This window comes from Lactuca virosa, chromosome 5 (assembly GCF_052849685.1).
Source record: "Lactuca virosa cultivar CGN04683 chromosome 5, Lactuca_virosa_CGN04683_v6, whole genome shotgun sequence".
Classification (NCBI taxonomy): Eukaryota; Viridiplantae; Streptophyta; class Magnoliopsida; order Asterales; family Asteraceae; genus Lactuca; species Lactuca virosa.
Genome location: NC_136430.1, coordinates 297,142,915 through 297,163,232, shown reverse-complemented (window position 1 = coordinate 297,163,232; position 20,318 = coordinate 297,142,915). Strand labels below are relative to the sequence as shown.

Below are 20,318 nucleotides of genomic sequence, written 5' to 3'. Positions count from 1 at the left end.
TTACTCTAAGTAAATTCAATGATTCAATGCTAAACCAAAGAAATAAACCAACAATTGCTCATTCAAGTACCAAGCTCATGATCAAAGTATTAAACAAGCATAAGAAATATGAACTAGAATCATAAACATAAGATAAATGACAATAAAGCATGAATCCTTCAAACCCCACAAATATCCAAGGGTATTAGCCAAAGTTAACCAAAATAGAGAAACTAGCCACTCATGACAACAAAATAACAATCACAAAAGTGTTTTTGCATCAAGAAACTAACAATTACTTTGAAAGATGAGAAGAATGTGTATCAAGCTCCTAAAAATCGTCTCCAATGGTCTTTAATGGTGGAAAATCGAAGTGCTTTTGGGTTATGTGCTTGTCATGAAATGCCTTTTTCTTCTCTTTTCACCTTTTGAACCTTTTGATTATCTCTTTCTTGACCACTTCCATCATCGGAAGATTCAGTCTTCGTTGACCTTCCCTCCTAGGCTTACAATTGTCTTTCATGAGGATCTTGTGAGTGCATACATTAGGGATTATGCCCTTGATATCTGCTATTTTCCACCCCATGGCCTCTTCGTGATCTTTCAAAACTTCAACCAATTGGTCTTCTTCAAAATCTTTCAACTGAGAGGAGATGATCACCGGAAGAGTTTCGTCTTTACCTAGGTAAGCATACTTCAAGTGGCTAGGTAAGACTTCCAATTCAAGTGTGGGTGGGTGGATAATGAAGGGGGCAACTTGTTTGGAGAATGATATAAGGAAACTTGAGAGACATCTTTCATTATTGACTTGTTTACTTCCAAAGTCTTTGCAATCTTTTCAATTTTAGAGTCCAATGTATACATTTCCAGTGTTTTCTTCAAACTCTCATAATCAAGGTTCATGTTGACTATCATCTCCAAAAAATCCCCATGTGATAACTTAAATAGTTCTTGGGTGATTGGCTCAATCACATCAACCCAATACAATGGAGAAATATTTCTAGGGTACCTCATTATTTCAAAGATGTTGAAGTGAATGGTCTCTCCATCAAACTCCATCGTGATCTTCCCATTATGGACATCAATAATCATGTGAGCGGTATTCAGGAAAGGTCTTCCAACGAGGATCATAGATGACTTGGAAGGAGGCTTCTCTTCAAGGTCAATGACATAGAAGTCTGTGAAAAATACTAGTTGATTAACTTGTACTAGCACATCTTCCAACAATCCTCTTGGAAATACACTTGACGTGTCCACTAATTGAATGATTACTCCGGTTTCTTCCAAAGGTCCAAAATTTAGAGATTGAAAAACTGAATATGGCATGAAATTGATTGAGGCTCCAAGATCTAAAATGGCACTTTCAACATGCAAATCATCAATAGTGCAAGGGATAGCAAACATTCCCCGGTCCTTGCATTTGGGTGGTAACTTCTTTTGGATAACCGCGGACACATTTGCATTGACTTGAATCTTTTCATTCGCCTTGAATTTCCTCTTGTTATGTGCACAAATCCTTGAGAAATTTGGCATAGCTTGGAATTTGCTTTATGGCATCCAATAGTGGAATGTTGATTTGGACCTTGCGGAAAGTCTCAAGTAACTCTTTCTCTTCCTCCTTTTTCTCTGAGGGGGCTAACAGGGAAGGAAAAGGTAGTGGTATGACCAATGGCTTGATGGTATTGTCGGAAGATTCGAGTTGCTCAATGTTTGGAACAACCGGTTCCTTTGGAGGAACTACCACCTTTGAAGGTTCAACAACAATAACCTAATCTTCTTCTTCTTCTCTTGAAACTCTTTTGGGGTTGCTTTCTGCAAGTGTTTTCCCACTTTTCAGGGTGATTGCACTCACATTGGGATTCTTCTCGGTTTGAGATGGAAGTTTACCCCTTTGTTCCATCTTGTTGAGAGCGGTGGCCAAGCCTCCAATTTGTGCTTGAATATTGGAGAAGGTGTTCTTGGTATCTTGTTGAAATTGGGATTGACTTTAAGCAAGAGAAGTAACAAGTTCTTGAAGACTCATTTGATGGTTACCACTTGATTGGCCTTGTTGTTGAGGTTGTTGGTAATTTGGAGGGGGATGATACGTTTGTGCATATGGAGGTTTTTGGGAAAATAGGGGTCTCATCATAACATTTGGTGGGTTTTGCTTTGGTGGGTATGGGTTGTTTGGGTTATTCTTCCAATTTGGGTTGTATGTGTTTTTGAAATCCCATTAAGGTACATATAACATAAAAAACCTATTATACAAGATAACATCTGGCCACCGTTTTCGGCCGTTGCACGACTTGTCACGAGTTTTTTCATGTTAGAAACTTCAGTATAAGATTTAATCAGTTGAAATGAAACTTCTGAAAGGCCTAGTATACAAAGGCCTAGTATACTCAAGAGTCATATTAAAGTGATATTACTAAATAACATATGTTACTACTAATGGGTCACACTAACATACAATTGATTATTTATTAGAAATTGATTTCAATAAATATTCAATAAAACTCTTATAATTAAATTTGAAATTATTTATTTCATGGAAATAATAAATTCCATTAGCAAGTAACTTAATATACATCATATGGTATGATTTATAAGTCATGTACAAACTTTTGGACTAGTTGAATCCTTTTGTCTTTTTCCTAAAAGACAAGGTTTATATTTTATAAAAGAGTTTATAAAAGTTTGACTTTCTTTCTTCTTCTTTATGCAATTTTCAAGATATGCATAAAAAGAAGAAGTTTTTGACTTGTCTAATCATGCTTTAAAGGCATGGGAGACATTCTTATGACAATGGGGACAAGTTTGCTTAAAGTACTAAGGACTAATGGTTAATAACTTCATTTTATGCATATAAATAAGAGAGCTTGCACTTGGATTTTTTTCTCATTCATTCCTTGATGTAAAATCCGAATCCTCTCTTCCATCTGCCTTTCTCTCTAGTTTTGGTTAGAAAACTTGAAGAACACTTGCATCTTCAAGCCCTCTTTAAGTTCATATTGGTTATGAACTTAAAGCTTAAGGGTTTAAGAGTTTTGGACTAGCATCTACATCAAGTTGAGTTATTGTTGGTGTCTTAAAGGTTCCACATTCTTCATCAACTTCCACGCCTCCCGAGAGGAGCCAAAGAACTACAAAGGTTGTTATTTATGCACCTCTTCCTTGGTTGGTATTTTAATATTTCTATAACATGCAAGAAGATCATTGGTGGGTATAAAATGTTTATGTTATTTCAAAAATTAAAGTTTTCCGTTGCCATATTTTTCAAGTTTATGAAACTATTTTTGAACTAAATCCCAACAATTGGTATCAGAGCCATCTTGCAAGTTTGGTTCGATTTTTGATTTTTTGGAAATCTTAGTTTTTGGAGAATATGGATAACTTGTTTTTCTATAAAAATATGTTCATACTTATTTTCTATGACAACTTTTTTGTTATTTTATGTGACAAAAGTTTCATGCATCTTTTGTCATTTAAAGTTGTCTTAGAAAAACAAAGGTTATTTGATGTGTATATTGATGTATATGATGTGCATAAACTAACCAAGGACTAATGTGTTGTTATGTTGTTGTGTTGGTTATTTTTGTTATAAAATGGTTGTAATAATTTCTTTATTCATATGGTATGTAATAATTAAATAGATTAGCTTTTCTTGGTTATTTTTGTAAGTAATAGATTACTTTTTAGAATTAATTTATTTGTAAAAAGATGTAACAAAAAATGAAGTTTGAACCATTTTTTGAAGACAAAAGGAAAAATTTCGAGTTCAACATGTGCTGTGCAGAACATGACACTTTCTGAAAGGTGTCATGAAGGCTACACATGTGCTGAAAAGGTGCTGAACAGAAAGATGACACTTTCTGAAAAGTGTCATGAAAGCTGCAGTTTTTTCCTTTAAAGAAGTTTTTCCAATCTTTTGTAAGCAATGAGTGTTTACTTAAGTGAGAGTTCTACAACAACATTTCAAGAAGTTTTTTGGTCCCCTTAAATGTCCCTTTAAGAATGGATTTGACATTTTTGTATTGGCTCACAAAAATGTCATTAGTTGGTTATGTTTACGCACATATCTTTTTATGCATGTTTGTGTTGTTTATTTTATGAAATTTTTATGTGTGGTTGATAAATTAGTTTTTCATATGCTAAAATAATTTTGGACAAAATAAACATCACATGGAGTTTGGGTTTTCAAAAATTGGACATAAGATGTAACAGGTTATTATTTTAAAATAAAACCTGTTTTTATAAAATCGTTAATAATGGAAAATGTTGAAATACTCCAATATAAGTTTTAAAATGTTGATTTTTATAACTTATACAAACTCCAAATATATAAGTAATAAAATGAAGTTTTATTAAAGATATAAAAGGTTCAAATGCATTCAAACTTAATACCGGTTATTAAAATTAAATTGCGTCAAATTATATAAAAACTAGCTTTTTATAAAGAACTTTTAAAAGGTAATTTTCTTTGGAAAATTGATACCATGGTTTATTATATGCATTTAATAACTATGATATCATATCTTTTTAAACTAGAATTATAAAACATATAAAGGCCTTTTTGCAAAACTCAAATCTGTGCAATCCTTTTGTAGAACACTCGCACGTCTCTTGTATGCACTAGTGGGATAAAGGATACCTAACCGCTTAGTGTTATCTTTTGATGGCCGGGGTGTCTTCGCGATTTCTATAACCAAGTTATAGGCCGATTACACACGTTTTTCAAATTGAACGATTTGATCGGAAAATCTTTTGTGATAAAGGATACCTAAGCAAGAGAGTTCCGAGACATAGATGGGATCAAACATGTCTAATTAAATTTGTTATTAGCGACCCCATAAATCTAGGAATTATATAGTGAGATATAATTGATAATCGATATCTATCGGGTTGAATTCAAATGGATGAGATAAAGGATACCTAACCATTTATTTGTTTTGGAACTTGGATCCTAGACTTTGATAATTAATGTTTTTGGAAACTAAAAGGATATTAATTATTGAAGATTAAATATTGAAAATGCTAAATGAATTTTGTTAAAATTTTGTAGTTAAGTAATTAATTCTCATTATCATTTATTGTCATTTTCTTTAATGAATTGATGAAACAATAGCATTCAATAGATACAACTTCAATGAATGGGTTCATGTCTTAAGAGACAATCTCGTGAGAGATATGAAATTGTATACACTTAAAGGTCCAAGTCCTAAACTATTTTCTTTGAGCAATTAAACCTGAACATGATACCTAGTAAATGAATCATTGTGATGCTTACGATGTTTCTAACATCAAGCTAGGAATAGTTATTCATAACTTCTAGGAAGTCTTGGATAATTTAAACATTTATATCTGATGATATAACAGGTCAAGCAAATATTCCAATAAATACAGTGATATTTTATTAAAAGCTAGTTTAAACAATGGAATAATGCAAGGCTAAAAGAATCACCTTCTGTGATCCAGGAGGCCCATGTTTTATGGAATGAACACCTTTAAGCCCAAGAAATCTACTAAAACCCACATAGATGGATATTGTTTCTTTTGTGAAGAAACTGGACACTAGAAAAGGATTTACTCCTCTCATTTGGAAAGAAAGTCTGGAAGAGACTAGTATTTCTAGTATCTACTAGATAGAACTCATACTTTTCATATGACACTTAGGTACTTGGTACTTAAATGCTAATCTAATATTCGTAAATGGCTTGCAAATATTTATTGAAGAGTACCAGTTGAGCACAATCAAGTTGGAACTACACTCTCGGAGTTTAGTTTATTATTTATGCTTAGAACATAAATTACTTGTAATGTAAAACAATATTTGTTTTGGAACAAAATATGTTTTAATTTAGAATGTCTAAATTTATGTCTCATTTATTTTATTCAAATGTTTGATAAGTTACTCAATCGTTTTTCATAACGATAATATTCATATTCTGAAATGATTAACTTCTATTTATTGGACTAGATTTCTTAATAGAATTATGAAGTAAATATCACATTTCGTAAATAAAATTATGTTCTATATGCAAACCCTTTTGACTTAAACTTGTTTTAAATCAAACTCATCTTTGACATTGTTATCTTTATTATATAAATGACATTCACATATTCCAACTTCAAGAAAGGGATCTTTGAAGGAAAATAATGTAGTTTATTTGAGATATGTGAACCTTATTTATATGTAAAGGATTCCTAATGAAATTTTCACTAAGGTGTAGAGAAAATAATTAAGGAATTATACACTTTGGTGTATGACTTCCTTTCTAATGAATGTCTGAGATTAAGCATAAGATACCAAGTCAACTTTAACAATTATAGTAGTTTTAATTATATTTTACGTGGTAAAATATAATTGTGAAATCTTTGTTGAAGGTTTCAAAAGTTGAGATACAAACCGGTAAGAACCATCTAAGGCCTTAATGATAATAAAAGATGAATATAATCTTACTTGGTATGATTTACTTTCTAATCGGTAGAAATATCCTCCTCTAATATTTTTTGGGATAATACTTCAATCACTATTAATTATATCTTGAATACAAATACCAACTAATAAGTAGATTAAACACTTTATAAGATTTATTATGGAAGGTCTCCATCCTCATATTACTTAATGTTTTGTGGATTTGAAGCCGATGTTGGACTAAAGCTTCTAAACCCAAAAATCTACTAAATAGATATTTGTGTAATACTCTAATTGTGACTTGGATTATCATATGCAAACCCACCAAGAATAAGTTCTCTTATTCTTGTGAAAGCTAAGTTAGTAAAAAGAAAGCTTCTAATAGCAAAGCAAGTGGGAGGTACATGGAACTTGAAGTAGCTCAAGAACCATAACCTTATGTAGTAATAGTTGGCATTAGTTCTAACAAGGATTGTTAAAATTGAATAATAGTTATTCACAAACACAAATTATTCGCATTAATGGTAGAATTCATCTATGACTTGAGAAATGTGGAATCTCTTATTGATGATATTTTATTGATGGTTTTTGGAAAATCCATCAAATACCAAGATGCTATGTCAGATCTCGAATCTGATAAATGACTTAGAGTCATGGACATGAGATGTAATCCATGTATGATAATCAAGAATGGGCTTGATTAAAATTTATCCCTATAGCAAGGCTAGAAGGAGAAAATGATTCTTCTAGAAAGAATAAATTACATGGATAAGCATACACATTTAAAGCAAGACTTATAGTAAAAGGATTTTCTCATACTCATGTCATTGACTATGGTCCTCATCATACTCATGACATTGACTGTGATCAAACCTTTTTCACAAGTAGCTATAATTAGATCAACAAGGATATTATTTGCTATAAATTCATATTCTTAATATGAGATATAGTAAATATATTTCAAGAAAGACCGCTTTTCTTAATAGATATCTACTAAAAGATATCTATATAGATTAGCCTACGGGTTTTCTTAATCCAAGTTATCCTAACAAAATGCGTAGAGCTTGGGATCCACTTGTGGATATAAAGCAAATATCTCAATGTTACAATCATCATTTTATGTAAAACCACAATGTATGTGTTTATATCAAAATGAACAGGACATGTGTGTTTACTAAGAACTAGTGGGAGTATAGTGAAATTCCTAATCTTATATGAATGAGACATACTTAATCATTTGAAATCACATTCTGACTGAGCAGGGTCGTTTTCAACTTGACTCGGAAAGTGTTTCTAGAATGAAAGACTTATACATATATTGGCAATATCTTGAAAGGGTCAAGACACAAGATTCTTTTGGAGAATACTTGGCATTGTCATATGGCACCATTTTGAGCTAGCCTCAAAAGTACATAACTCATAGCTTTGAACTAAATGAAATGATTTATATTCTATTTGCTTGGCAAATGAATTCATCATTTACTCCATATTATGCATAGGACATGGTATTTGATCATGCTGTAAGCATGTCATAGGATACTAATTGAATACATGGTTAAGTCACTGGATGACTAAGAAAACATTCTAAGAGTACTTTAAAAGAACTAAGATAATGTATATGAGACAATCAGTTTAGAAATGATCTTCATGAAATAGCTACATAAGATGTTAATTTCTAAACAGATATAAATAATTATGAATTATAATTGGATTTTGACTTCATTATGGAATGAAGAGTAAGTTTTGTTGGAATGAGGTCCAAGCAAAACATAATGACACAATCTACTACAAAATAAGAATACACTACTTTAGAAGTTGAATTCAAATATGATTGGATGAATGAGATCATTGAAAAACTATGTTGGATCTGCCATTCGAGGATCACATAGAAATCTTTGTGACTTTGAGAGTATACTTAATCAAGCTAAGAGACTCTATGTCACGAAAGAACACCAATCATATTCTCCAAGATATTTAACTATACTTAGAGGAAAGTTAAGTATGGAGATGATAGTATTCACAGAATTCACACAAATTAAATTTTAACAGATCCATTGATAAAGTCATTCTTTTGAGCAAAGTATGATTGGTCACACTTCAGCTATAAGACTTTATTATTCTAGAAATGGGTTTTTGATTTGAATTTAGTATTTGGATATTGGAACATTATAACAACAACTATTATAAAATGTTATGATATATTGGGATATAGTCATCACATTAATACTTGTTGTGTTCTATATTAACATGTTTAATCCATGAATAATGTTATTATTCTAAAGGTTCATAGTCGGTTATAATTGTGGGAGCAATTATAAAGTAAGACTAATATGAATTGGATTGGTTGACAGTCACTAGATGAAAGTAGTCAAGTGGTTGTAACCAAGTTTCATAGGTATTTGTCAGAGAACTAGTATTGAACTGACCCGCATCAAGATCATCTCATGGATCGCTATCGTGAATGATACTTGATTAAAAGGTACTATCTTTGTATCCTTAACACCTGAGATACATAGTGGGACTTAAGTGTAGGGAGTACTATGCTTTGTAATGGTCAAATGTTGTTCCTTAACCGGGCAGTTATAAAATCCATTTTCAGGTATGGTGTGAACTATGCAAGAGGCTTATGTAGTCAAGATGAGATTTGTTCCTATTATGTATTGAGAGTTAGACATCTAAGGCACCATACCAAAACTTGAACAACTAATGAGATTGATCACGATCCGAATCTCATGTTCAACATGATGTCTGTACCAAAGGGATAACTGATAAACTTACCTTATACACCAATTGTAGCTTTGAGCTTTTTGTGAATTGGGCGTTGATAGAATGGCACAAACAGTCGTATGGTCTTAGGGGTAGTGAAATGTTGCTAGGCGTTCATCACTGTCTATATCAGTCTAATATGAGTCTTGCACAAGTGGGAGATTGAAAGGCCTAGTATGCTCAAGAGTCATATTAAAGTGATATTACTAAATAACATATGATACTAATGGGTCACAGTAACAACAACTTGATACAATTGATTATTTATTAGAAATTGATTTTAATAAATATTCAATAAAACTCTTATAATTAAATTGGAAATTATTTATTTCATGGAAATAATAAATTCCATTAGCAAGTAACTTAATATACATCATATGGTATGATTTATAAGTCATGTACAAACTTTTGGACTAGTTGAATCCTTTTGTCTTTTTCCTAAAAAACAAGGTTTATATTTTATAAAAGAGTTTATAAAAGTTTTACTTTCTTTCTTCTTCTTTATGCAATTTTCGAGATATGCATAAAAAGAAGAAGTGTGTGACTTGTCTAATCATGCTTTAAAGGCATGAGAGACATGATTATGACAATGGGGACAAGTTTGTTTAAAGTACTAAGGACTAATGGTTAATAACTTCACTTTATGCATATAAATAAGAGAGCTTGCACTTGGATTATTTGCTCATTCATTCCTTGATGCAAAATCCGAATCCTCTCTCCCCTCTCTCTTTCTCTCTAGTTTTGGTTAGAAACCTTGAAGAACACTTGCATCTTCAAGCCCTCTTTAAGTTCATATTGGTTATGAACTTAAAGCTTAAGGGTTTAAGAGTTTTGGACTAGCATCTACATCAAGTTGAGTAATTGTTGGTGTCTCAAAGGTTCCACATTCTTCATCAACTTCCAAGCCTCCCGAGAGGACCCAAAGAACTACAAAGGTTGTTATTTCTTCACCTCTTCTTTGGTTGGTGTTTTAATCTTTCTATAACTTGCAAGAAGATCCTTAGTGCGTATAAAATGTTTATGTTATTTCAAAAATTAAAGTCTTCCGTTGCCATATTTTTCAAGCTTATGAAACTATTTTTGAACTAAATCCCAACAACTTCAACACCTTATGTAGTTACGTCTCACTTAATACCTGACACAAGGTAAATGTACATATAACATAAAAAACCCATTATAATAAATGACATTTGGCCACCTTTTCGGCCGTTGCGCGACTTGTCACGGGTTTTTTCATGTTAGAAACTTCAATATAAGATTTAATCAATTGAAATGAAACTTCAACACTTTATGTTTCGCTTAATAACTGGAACAAGGTAAATGTACATATAAAATAATAGAACCCGTTAGTAAAGAGGACATCTGGCCACCGTTTTGGGTGATCGCACGACTTGCAATTTTTTTTATGTAAAACTGATGTTAATATCTGAAGTCTGATTTGCAATGGTTACCCGTTTTTAGTAAAATGTCATGGAAACAATCATGTGAATTACTTTATGACCTTTAGTGATGAGAAATATGAAAACCGAAACCATCCCATTTTCAAAAACCAATGCCATAGCGCAGTTTTGTACTAGTGTGGGGACTCCTACTAGGGGGTGTAAACGACTCTTGTCGATCCCGAGCCAAACCAATCTTTAGTTCGGCTTGTTTAAAATTATAAAAGCTCGAGTTGAGTTCAACTCGATTCGAGCCTTATAAATACAACTCAAGTTCGGCTTGTGACTAATCCAACAGGCTCAAGATCGGCTCGAGTTCGTCTCATTTTACGAAACAAACCAAAGATCGACTCAAAGCTTGAACTCGACTTTTTGTCAAACAAGCCTAAAAAAACCAAGAGTTAGCTTACTATTTATAATTTTTTGAATTAAATTGTTTTTTAGTTTCAACTTGTTTTGTATTTTCAGCGAAAAAAAAACAAAGAAAAATCTATTTAATTTAAATGCATGTCAATTAAATTAATTGACTAGTTTTATTCAAATGGAAACTTCCACTTTCTACTTATACACACTGTTTGTCCCTTTCATTTTGTTTGAGCAGTGAGAGAATTCTCTCTCAAACAAAGGTTTTTTCAAATTTGAAAATCTCAATATTTAATCATCCACTCATAACGTGTATTGTTTTTCTTTTCTGAGATTCGAAACTTTATAAATAAAATGTTGTATAAAAGTTAATTAACATAAGAAGATATGTAAAAATGGGCCTTAAAATTTTAAAAGCTATGGGCCATCCACCAAGTTGGCCTATCCATTGGAAGACTCCTGATTATATCACTATAATATAAAATATAAATACATACAATAATTGCATATAGATTTCTGTAAGTACACATCATTCATCGTATGCTCGGTTACAATATCGAATCAGCTGTAGTATACATATCCGTTTCAAGAAAGACTTTATTATTGTTCTTGTAGATCATAAATCTAATATTGTTTTTTTACGGTAAAATGCAAACAAAATAAATATAAGCTAAGAATATTTTTCTAAATAATTAAGTATTCCGTTAAAAATGAGTCTTTATGATTTTATCTATAAAATTATGTTATCTGTATTCATAATCGTAAATATTATAAAATATATCGGATATGTGAATAGATTAATGTGGTATAATAAACACTAAAGCTCAAGAGGTGTTTGACTTTGTATGGATATAATTTATGCGAAAGTCGGCAAGGATATATAAAGTTATAGCATGCATGTGATGGCACCAATAGTAACATGACCAAGGTACTGCTAAAATCGCAAATATTAAACTAATGTTTATTTCTATTTCTGGATATTGTTTGACTTTCTTTAATAGGTATTAGCTGGGAAAAGGTGGCCGTCATTAATTGGGGGCCATGGCCCTAAAACTTATATGGTCAACGGCTTATTGATTTTGACGAAGCTCACCGCCATCAAAGTTTTTATATAGATTGTTTAAATTATATAGGTGTCTAAGTTATATAGGTGTTTTTTTCCAAGTTGTTGAAGGTTTAAATTCTATTCTATTATTGATTGTGAATGGGTAGTAGAATCGGTTGACCATATTCTTATTAGCTGCGAGTTTGTTCAAACAGGTATTGGATTAGGTTCTCAAATCGTAGGGGTTTACACATAGACAACTTGTGAATGTGATGGATTTTCTTAACTTTGCAACAGGTTGGGGTAATTGTCCATAAAAACTAAAGATACTCCTAGCCATCTTCTATGGATTCATTTGGAAAATATGGAAGGCGTGAAATGAGAAAGTATTTAACATGGTGGTAGAGTCCCCTACTATTGTGGCCGATGACATAATCTCTTTAGTATACACCTGGTACAAACATACAAACATAGGGGAAAAACAACAAATGTAAATGGATTGATTGGTGTTGTTCACCTTTTACTTGTCTAATATGTACTTAATGCCTTGTTTTGTTTTTGTTGCCCCCGTCTAATTCCTTGCTAGTCGTGGGGTTTGTTAATAATATTCGTCGTTTCAAAAAAAAAAAAAAAAAGACAAATATATAAAATTAGAAGTATAATTAAAAATCGTGTTGTTGCTCATCCTCGACAATTTAGGGAGGACTTATGCTTTCTGTGGTCTATTTTGCCCTTTGCTGCGTGGCGCTTCCTTTGGTTTGCTATTTACCGACTCTTGGTTTCATTTCGTGTTTTGCACTGCTGCATTGTTGTTTTGGTGTTGATCGTGATGTTTTGTTTGCTTTGTTTTGTGATGGGTCCCCACTCCTTCTTTTGTTGGTCTTATATGATGGCTTTGATATGCTCTCGTTTTCATCTTGCTATGTTTCTGGCATGTTCTTTGTAGTTTTATTTATTTATTTATTTTTTTGGAACGGCATAATTATATTAGAACTAGCAATAAGGTAGAAAAAACTCATTACAACAAAATTGAAGCTAAAGCAGGATTATAGAGCCGAGCACTCCAACCTAGCTTAGCTTTGCTACATCTATTTGAAATCCAAAAAATGTCATATCTATCACACCATCGAAAAGAAAAGATTTCTTAGGGATCACCGTTCCAAAAAGCAAGGGATTACAGAAATTCCAAATACACCAAAAAGTAGTCGAAACGACTGCATCAAAAGCCTTTCGTTACCATCCTCTCAACCAGGCTGAATCAGACCAAGAAAGTAAAGACTGCACAAAAAGTTGTTATGGAAGACGAACACCCCACCAGATAGCAATACGGCTCCATAAATCAATCAACTCAGTACAACCTGTAAAAATATGATAATGGTCTCAGTTGTACGAGAACACACCGGAGCCATAATCACCTCCACCATAATGCCTCTATAAGAAAGTCTCTCTCTCTCTCTCTCTCTCATTCTCTCTCTCTCTCTCTCTCGTATGGATACTCTGTAACTGCACCATCCATATAAGAATATTGAGTTTAATGAGAACCCAATTATTCCATCTCTCTCCATTACTCCCGAAGGAATCAAACCGCTATCAAGATAGGACCAAGCAAAGGAAGCATAAAAACTATATGAAACATCAAGTAGCCACCCCAATCTATCTGGACTACCTCCTAAATTGATGTCCTGCAAAATACTAGAGAAAACTTCCCATTGAGTTTGCTCAATTCCTCCCCGAGGAAAACGTCTAAAAGTGTCCATATCCCACCAAAGTATAACTTCAATCTTTGACTGAAGCGAATTAGCGATTATGCAACACATACAATCTATGGAAAGAGACATTAAAAGGCAAATCACCCTTCCACACATCATGCCAAAATGAAGTTGATGCCCTGTCCCTTATCCTGATAGGACATAAAGCCTGAAGATGAAAGCCACGATCATGTAGTCGATCCATCATTCGAGTAATACCATTCCAAGGACCTAACCAAGCTTTCATCGGGATCAAAGGAGAAGAAACCCCATACGTGCCATAAAAGGCTTTCACAAGTCGAACTCACATCAAATATAGGGAATGGAAGAATCTATAACGCCAATAGCATACCCCTATTAAAGGCGAACATGCTTCCCACTCCCAACCCTCCAACATCTCTAACAACAAGGACTTTGTCCCACTTAACCCAATGCATATGGTGATCATCCAAATCCGCACCCAGAAAAATCTAGCCCTCTTTGCTTCCAAGGAATTACGAACTATGTGATGGGTGACCTAATCCAACACTGTGATCGGGATAGGAAAAATGGACATCAAATAATTGCCTAAAGAACCTAGGACCAACTTAATCAAGGTAAGTCGACCTCCAAATGAAATGCATTTAGCCTTCCAACCTGCCAAGCTACTCCGGAAACGATTCATAATCAATGACCAAGAATTAATCCTAGACATATTCTGACCCACATGCACTCCCAAGTGAATAAAGGGAAGATAACCCGTATCGCAAACCAACCAATGAGCTACTAAACAAATCTGATCAGCAGGAACCCTTACTCCATACAATTATCTCTTGTGCGAATTGATTTTAAGACTCGAATCCATAATAACCAATGAGCAATATGAACAATATGATACGCTTTCTCTGAATCCCAAGCTGACATCAAAACTATATCATTAACATAAAGGAGATGGGAGATATATATACTGTTAATCGAAATCCCCTTAAACCCATTAGCTAGTCGCGCCCTGACCAAAGAAACATGCAAACCCTGCATAACGAAAATAAATAAGAAAGGAGAGAGAGAGAGAGAGAGAGAGAGAGAGAGAGAGAGGATTTCCTTGTCTCAGACCTATCTACAACTGAATTCCTGAGAAGGGGATCCATTAACCAGCACCGAATCTCTAACGGTAGACAAAAGCTCCATAAATCACCCACACCACAAATACCCAAAACCCACGATCTGCATAATCTCCAAAAGATACTCCCATGAAAGAGAATCGTAGGATTTTTCAAAATCCACCTTAAAATTTAGAAGTGGATTTTTAGAAGCCCTACTCCAAGCAACAATCTCATTAAGAAGAAACAACCCATCTAAAATCCGCCTGCCTTTAATAAAGGTTGAATGCATAATACTCACTACACTACCAATAACCTCCGTCAACCTGTTTGCTAAAAGTTTACGAATAATCTTGTATTGGCAACCAATTAGATTCATAGGTCTGAAATCTCAGATAGTCTTCAGGTCTCTAAGTTTTAGGATAACTATAAAAAAAGCATGGCAACCCTTTAGAATAAACGTATGACTATAGAAATGCACAACAAAATTCGAAATATCATACTCCAAAATATACCAATATCACTTGATAAACCCGAAAGAAAACATATTCGGTCTAGGAGCCTTACTCGACCCACAATCCCATACCGCCTTTTTAATTTCTTCATGAGAGAACGAAGCACGAAGAAACTGAACCTGGGAGTCCGATAAAGTGGAAAAACGAGAAGGATTCGTCATCGGCCGAGGTCCCCGCCATTTCAATAAAAGAGACTTGAAATACTCTCAGAATTCTTCCTTAACACGTCCCATATCATCAACCCAAACCATATATAACACACCGCGAATAGCCAATTGATGCATCTTACAATTAATAGTTCCATGAAAATAACCCGAGTTCTCATCTCCCTCCATACCTCAATTAATCTTCGCATTCTAAGCTAAATAAACTTGGGTAATATGATCTAAATCCGTAAGCTCCTTAATAATTGTAACTCGATGTTCACGTAAAGCCATCATACCCCCTAATCCATAAGTCGCACATCAATATTCCACAACAAATCATGCAACTCTTTGCGTTTGGACCCCACTCGGATTCGACTACTAGATTTCCAAACTCGAATATTAGATTTAAGAAGTAACAATATCTTCTTAAATATAACACAAGGATTAGTAGATAACTCCCCATCGGGAGCTTGTAAACAAGCATCCTGGACTAACCCGTCAAAACCATCCATATCAAACCAAGAGTGGAATAAACAAAAAGGAACCAGGCCATACTCAACTTTGTAATTTAATAAGAGAATAGTATGATGATAAGGAATTATTTTCGCCAAAACCATACCCGTGAGGTGAGGGAACGACTCCAAAAAATCATTTGTAACCATAAATCTATCCAACTTACTGAACTTTGACTCCCCCTCCCCACAACTTATCACTCCAAGTAAATCGAGGACCATCCAACAAAATATCATTCAACTTAACTTGACCAATGAAATGGTTGAAACTCCTAGCAGAAGCCATATTGAACTTCATTAAAGTCACCCATCAAAACACACTCCCCCAGAAAAGAAACAATCATCTGAAGAATTTGAGTCCAAAGTTGTCTATTGCAGTCTGCTCCTTGTGGAGCATACATAGAAATAAACATAACCTCCAAACCAGAAATCAACCACATTGCCTAACGACAACCAGATAGTCATAAATAAACACCATTTTATGAGAGATATGATATGGATCCCAAATTGCAATAATACCAATCGAGGCACCCCGAGAAGAAGAAACTACATGCAAAAAAAATTATTACCCTAAAAGGTCGAACCATACCTAAATCAATATCTTCCATTTTCGTTTCTTGTATTGGTAAAAAACCACTTTATGAATATGATATAAATATCTAGTCCACCCCTCTTGCCTCTACAACTCGCTCCTTGAATGTTAATGGAAAGACAATTCATTTCATAACCACTCTATTTTCTTTTCCTTCAACAATTTCTTTCACTCGATCAAAATACCCATCTAAATTATACCCCATTGCTTTTCCCATTTCCAATTTTTTTTTGAATTTAACTCAAAAACGAGCGGCTATTATATGAATTCTCCGAGAACCTGTCATTACCATTAAAGTTAGAAAAATCTGGTGGATGAGATAAGTTATCCTCTGAATCCACAAATCCCGACAAATGACCAAAATCACCCGAAAAACCCACCAGAACAGACCCACATATATCTTTCATAGAATATGTAATAGAATCAGAAGCAACAGACGACACCACAGGAAAATCAACAGGTATCAGATCTGCTGTGACAATAGCAAGAACAGGTGCAGCAGGGGCTGCTGTCATCGTAATAGTTACAGTAGTCGGGTCTGCTGCCGACACCGGATGAGTAAAGACAGGGCATGGGGATGTGACTTTGACATCTGCAGGGGGTGGCGAACATGAATTAGACTCAACAGCAACCAAAATGGAGGATTGAATTCTTTGAGAATTTTTACATCGTTATTCCGATAATGCCCCTCCAAGTGTTAATTGGCAAAATTAATTTTTTTATCGGAATTCCCGCCTATATACTCGCATGGATCGTTATTATTCACCTCTATGACAACCCGAAATTTCTATCTTGTAAGTCAATTCAATCAATCAAAAGTCAGACTTGTTTCTGTTCCCTTTTAGCCTTGTTAAGGGCCATTTTATGAGTTCCAAGCCTTGTATACTTAGGGATTTTGTGTTAGGAAGTGTTAGCAAGAGATAAGTGGATTTCAATCGATCCGAAAACACCCTCACAAGTAGTTCACGGACAAGAACCATGTTCACGGTCGTGAACCCTTAGCATATATATATATATATATATATATATATATATATATATATATATTAGTTTTTGCCATTTTTCCTTCACTTCTTCTCCTCTTGGCCGTGATCCTCTCAAGTCTCTCTCAAGTATCATCCACAAGAACTTCATCTTTCATTCTTTTTCATCCATTTTCGTTACCATCTTCTTAGAATACATCAAAGAGCCTTCAAACACTCACCAAACAACAAGATCTTCAAGTGTTCTTCACCATTTCTGGGCCGTGAACACTCCCAAGGCCGTGAACCATCCTTTCTTTGGGCTGTGAACCTCAAGTGGGTCGTGAACCATCCTTCCTTTGGGCTGTGAACCTCAAGTGGGCCGTGAACCACTCATCATTTGGGCCGTGAACACCTCAAGCCCAGCCGTGAACACCCTTACAGCCTCCTAAATTGCTTATAGCACTCTTTTGGTGAGTTATTCTTGCATCCTAGTTTGTTTCCCAATCACCTTTGTAGTTAGATTCACTAATTACATGCCTATATGTATCATTATATGTCATTCAGGACTCTTTTGTGCCTCGATACTTCATTCGTGGAACTTATCATCCTTATTCGAATCTTCAATTGAATCACCCACATAAGGTGAGTTCATACCCCTATAATCTATCTTTTAAATGATTTTAAATGCTTTTAAGGGGGCAAATACAAGTATAACACAAGAAATGTTGTGTTTTAAAATATAAATTGCTTATTATGTCTTTGTACCAATGAACTGTTTTTAGAATATGAAACTTTGAATAGAACATAGAAATAAGCTTAAAAACTTTAATAAGCTTAACTTAAGGAACAAAAGGATCTTTTTTATGAACTTATCAGTTAATTATAAAAAGGGTTTACCACATTATTACTTCTAAAGTCGTTAATCTAGCTTGTGAGACACGTCTTCTAGTACTCATATAAGTACCAGTGAAAGTCTACCCTTACGAACAGAGTCTCCTGGAGGGAGAGCGTGAATTTGTGTATAGATCTATACGGGATTGACAATCCCGCACCTCACTATTAGCTACAGTCGGACCGGCAGGCCTGCGGGTGACAAATGCCATATTCTTTTCGACGTCTATAATATGTCGTGTTTAACCGGTCCAATTAGTATGGTCATAAAACTCACAAATAGATAAAAACGATATATTTACGTAGTAATATACATTTCATGATTAGTCCCAAGGGATATTAACTATGTGCTTACTCATTATGTACCACAGGGTTAGATAAAACTGAAGTCTGATAGACAGTTGAATGTGTGCTTTCTGCCTCACTTCCTGTTCCTTGTTTGGTTGTGGGCTTGGAGCAGATTCACCCATTCAACTGTCTGTTCGATCTCGGTTATATGCAACTTGTATGTATTAAGTGATCATACGAGGGTAGTATCGTCGTATCGGGATTCCAGAACAACCAAGCCTTCAGATAGTCTAACTTATAAAAAAAAAACTAGATAACATTACAGTAAGTTCAATATTTGTACTTATGCTTTTCAATCTTGGAACAACATAGACAACCAGTCAGTTTCAATAGAACTTTCTGAAAACAATAACACTTAAATGGTTAACTCTATAATACCTTAGTTTATACATCAGATTTATATATAATTAACATCCGATAGGCAGTGAAATGGGTGTTTTCCGCCTTATTTCCTGTTCCTTGTTTGGTTGTGGGCTTAGGGCAGATTCACACATTCAACTGTCCGTTCGATATTGGATTATATATAGCTAGTATAAACTAAGTGATTATAGAAGGAACTATTGTGGTTACCATTTTTACTAAAGGAAATATATGATTTTCTTAAGGAATGTTTTCTTCAAATATAAAAGAACTATTACAGTTAACTCCGTAAGTACCAAATGAATACGCCGGGGTTATATCCAATGAAGATCTAACAAACAATAGGATGTGTGACTTCCGCCTCATTTCCTGTTCCTTGTTTGGTTGTGGGCTTAGGGCTGATTCACACAATCGATTGTCTGTTTACTCTAAATTGTATATAACTTGTATCCATTTAGTACTCATAGAAGGAATTGTAGAGTCATTTTTACTTATCATTCATCACATCAGAAAATATAGGATTTTCTGGAGGAACAGACGAACTTTTCTAAAAAGAACTTATAGTATACATTTTATAACTAAAATACTTATGAACTCACCAGCTTAAATGCTGATCTACTCTTTCAAAATAACTTGTATTCTCAGGAAACTAGTAGACAAGTACGCACTCAGGGATTCAGAAGATGGAGCATAGTAGCTTCATGTCTTGTTTTGTTATTTACTTTGGAGTTAATCTTTTGTGAATATAATACATTGTAAACACTTTAATATTAATGCTATGGTTGTTTGTTACTTTGATTACTATGATGCATGTGTTGTGATACTAAGCATGACGTCCTCCGCCCCCGAACGTTTCCGCCGTTCCGGTTTGGGGGTGTGACAACCTCACCCTTCTTCATTATATCTAAAGTTTCATAAATACCAAAGGGATCATATGAACCATCTTCTTTTTTCATGAAAATAATGAAATTTTCCTTCTTCCTCAAAATTACCACATTCATCAACATTTTCAAAACTAGACTTTGGGATATCACAAGAAAAGGAAGGAGTCCAACCGGGTGCTTCCTTTATTCTAACCGAGAACATAAGATCATCTACACGAATTTTCAAAACATCCAAAATGGTTCCTTGATATGAAGATAACACACAAATATCATTCTTATAAACATTTTC

General features: G+C 34.0%; 1 protein-coding gene across 1 annotated transcript; it reads right to left on the bottom strand.

Moving 5' to 3' along the window:
- Window positions 1-400: 400 nt before the first annotated feature.
- On the bottom strand, window positions 401-1,512 carry LOC145112947 (uncharacterized). Its single transcript, XM_079049057.1, has 2 exons — window positions 864-1,512; window positions 401-813 (listed from the first exon to the last, which is right to left on the bottom strand). The coding sequence occupies exons 1-2, from the start codon at window positions 1,510-1,512 to the stop codon at window positions 401-403; spliced, it is 1,062 nt and encodes a 353-aa protein (XP_078905183.1).
- Window positions 1,513-20,318: the final 18,806 nt, after the last annotated feature.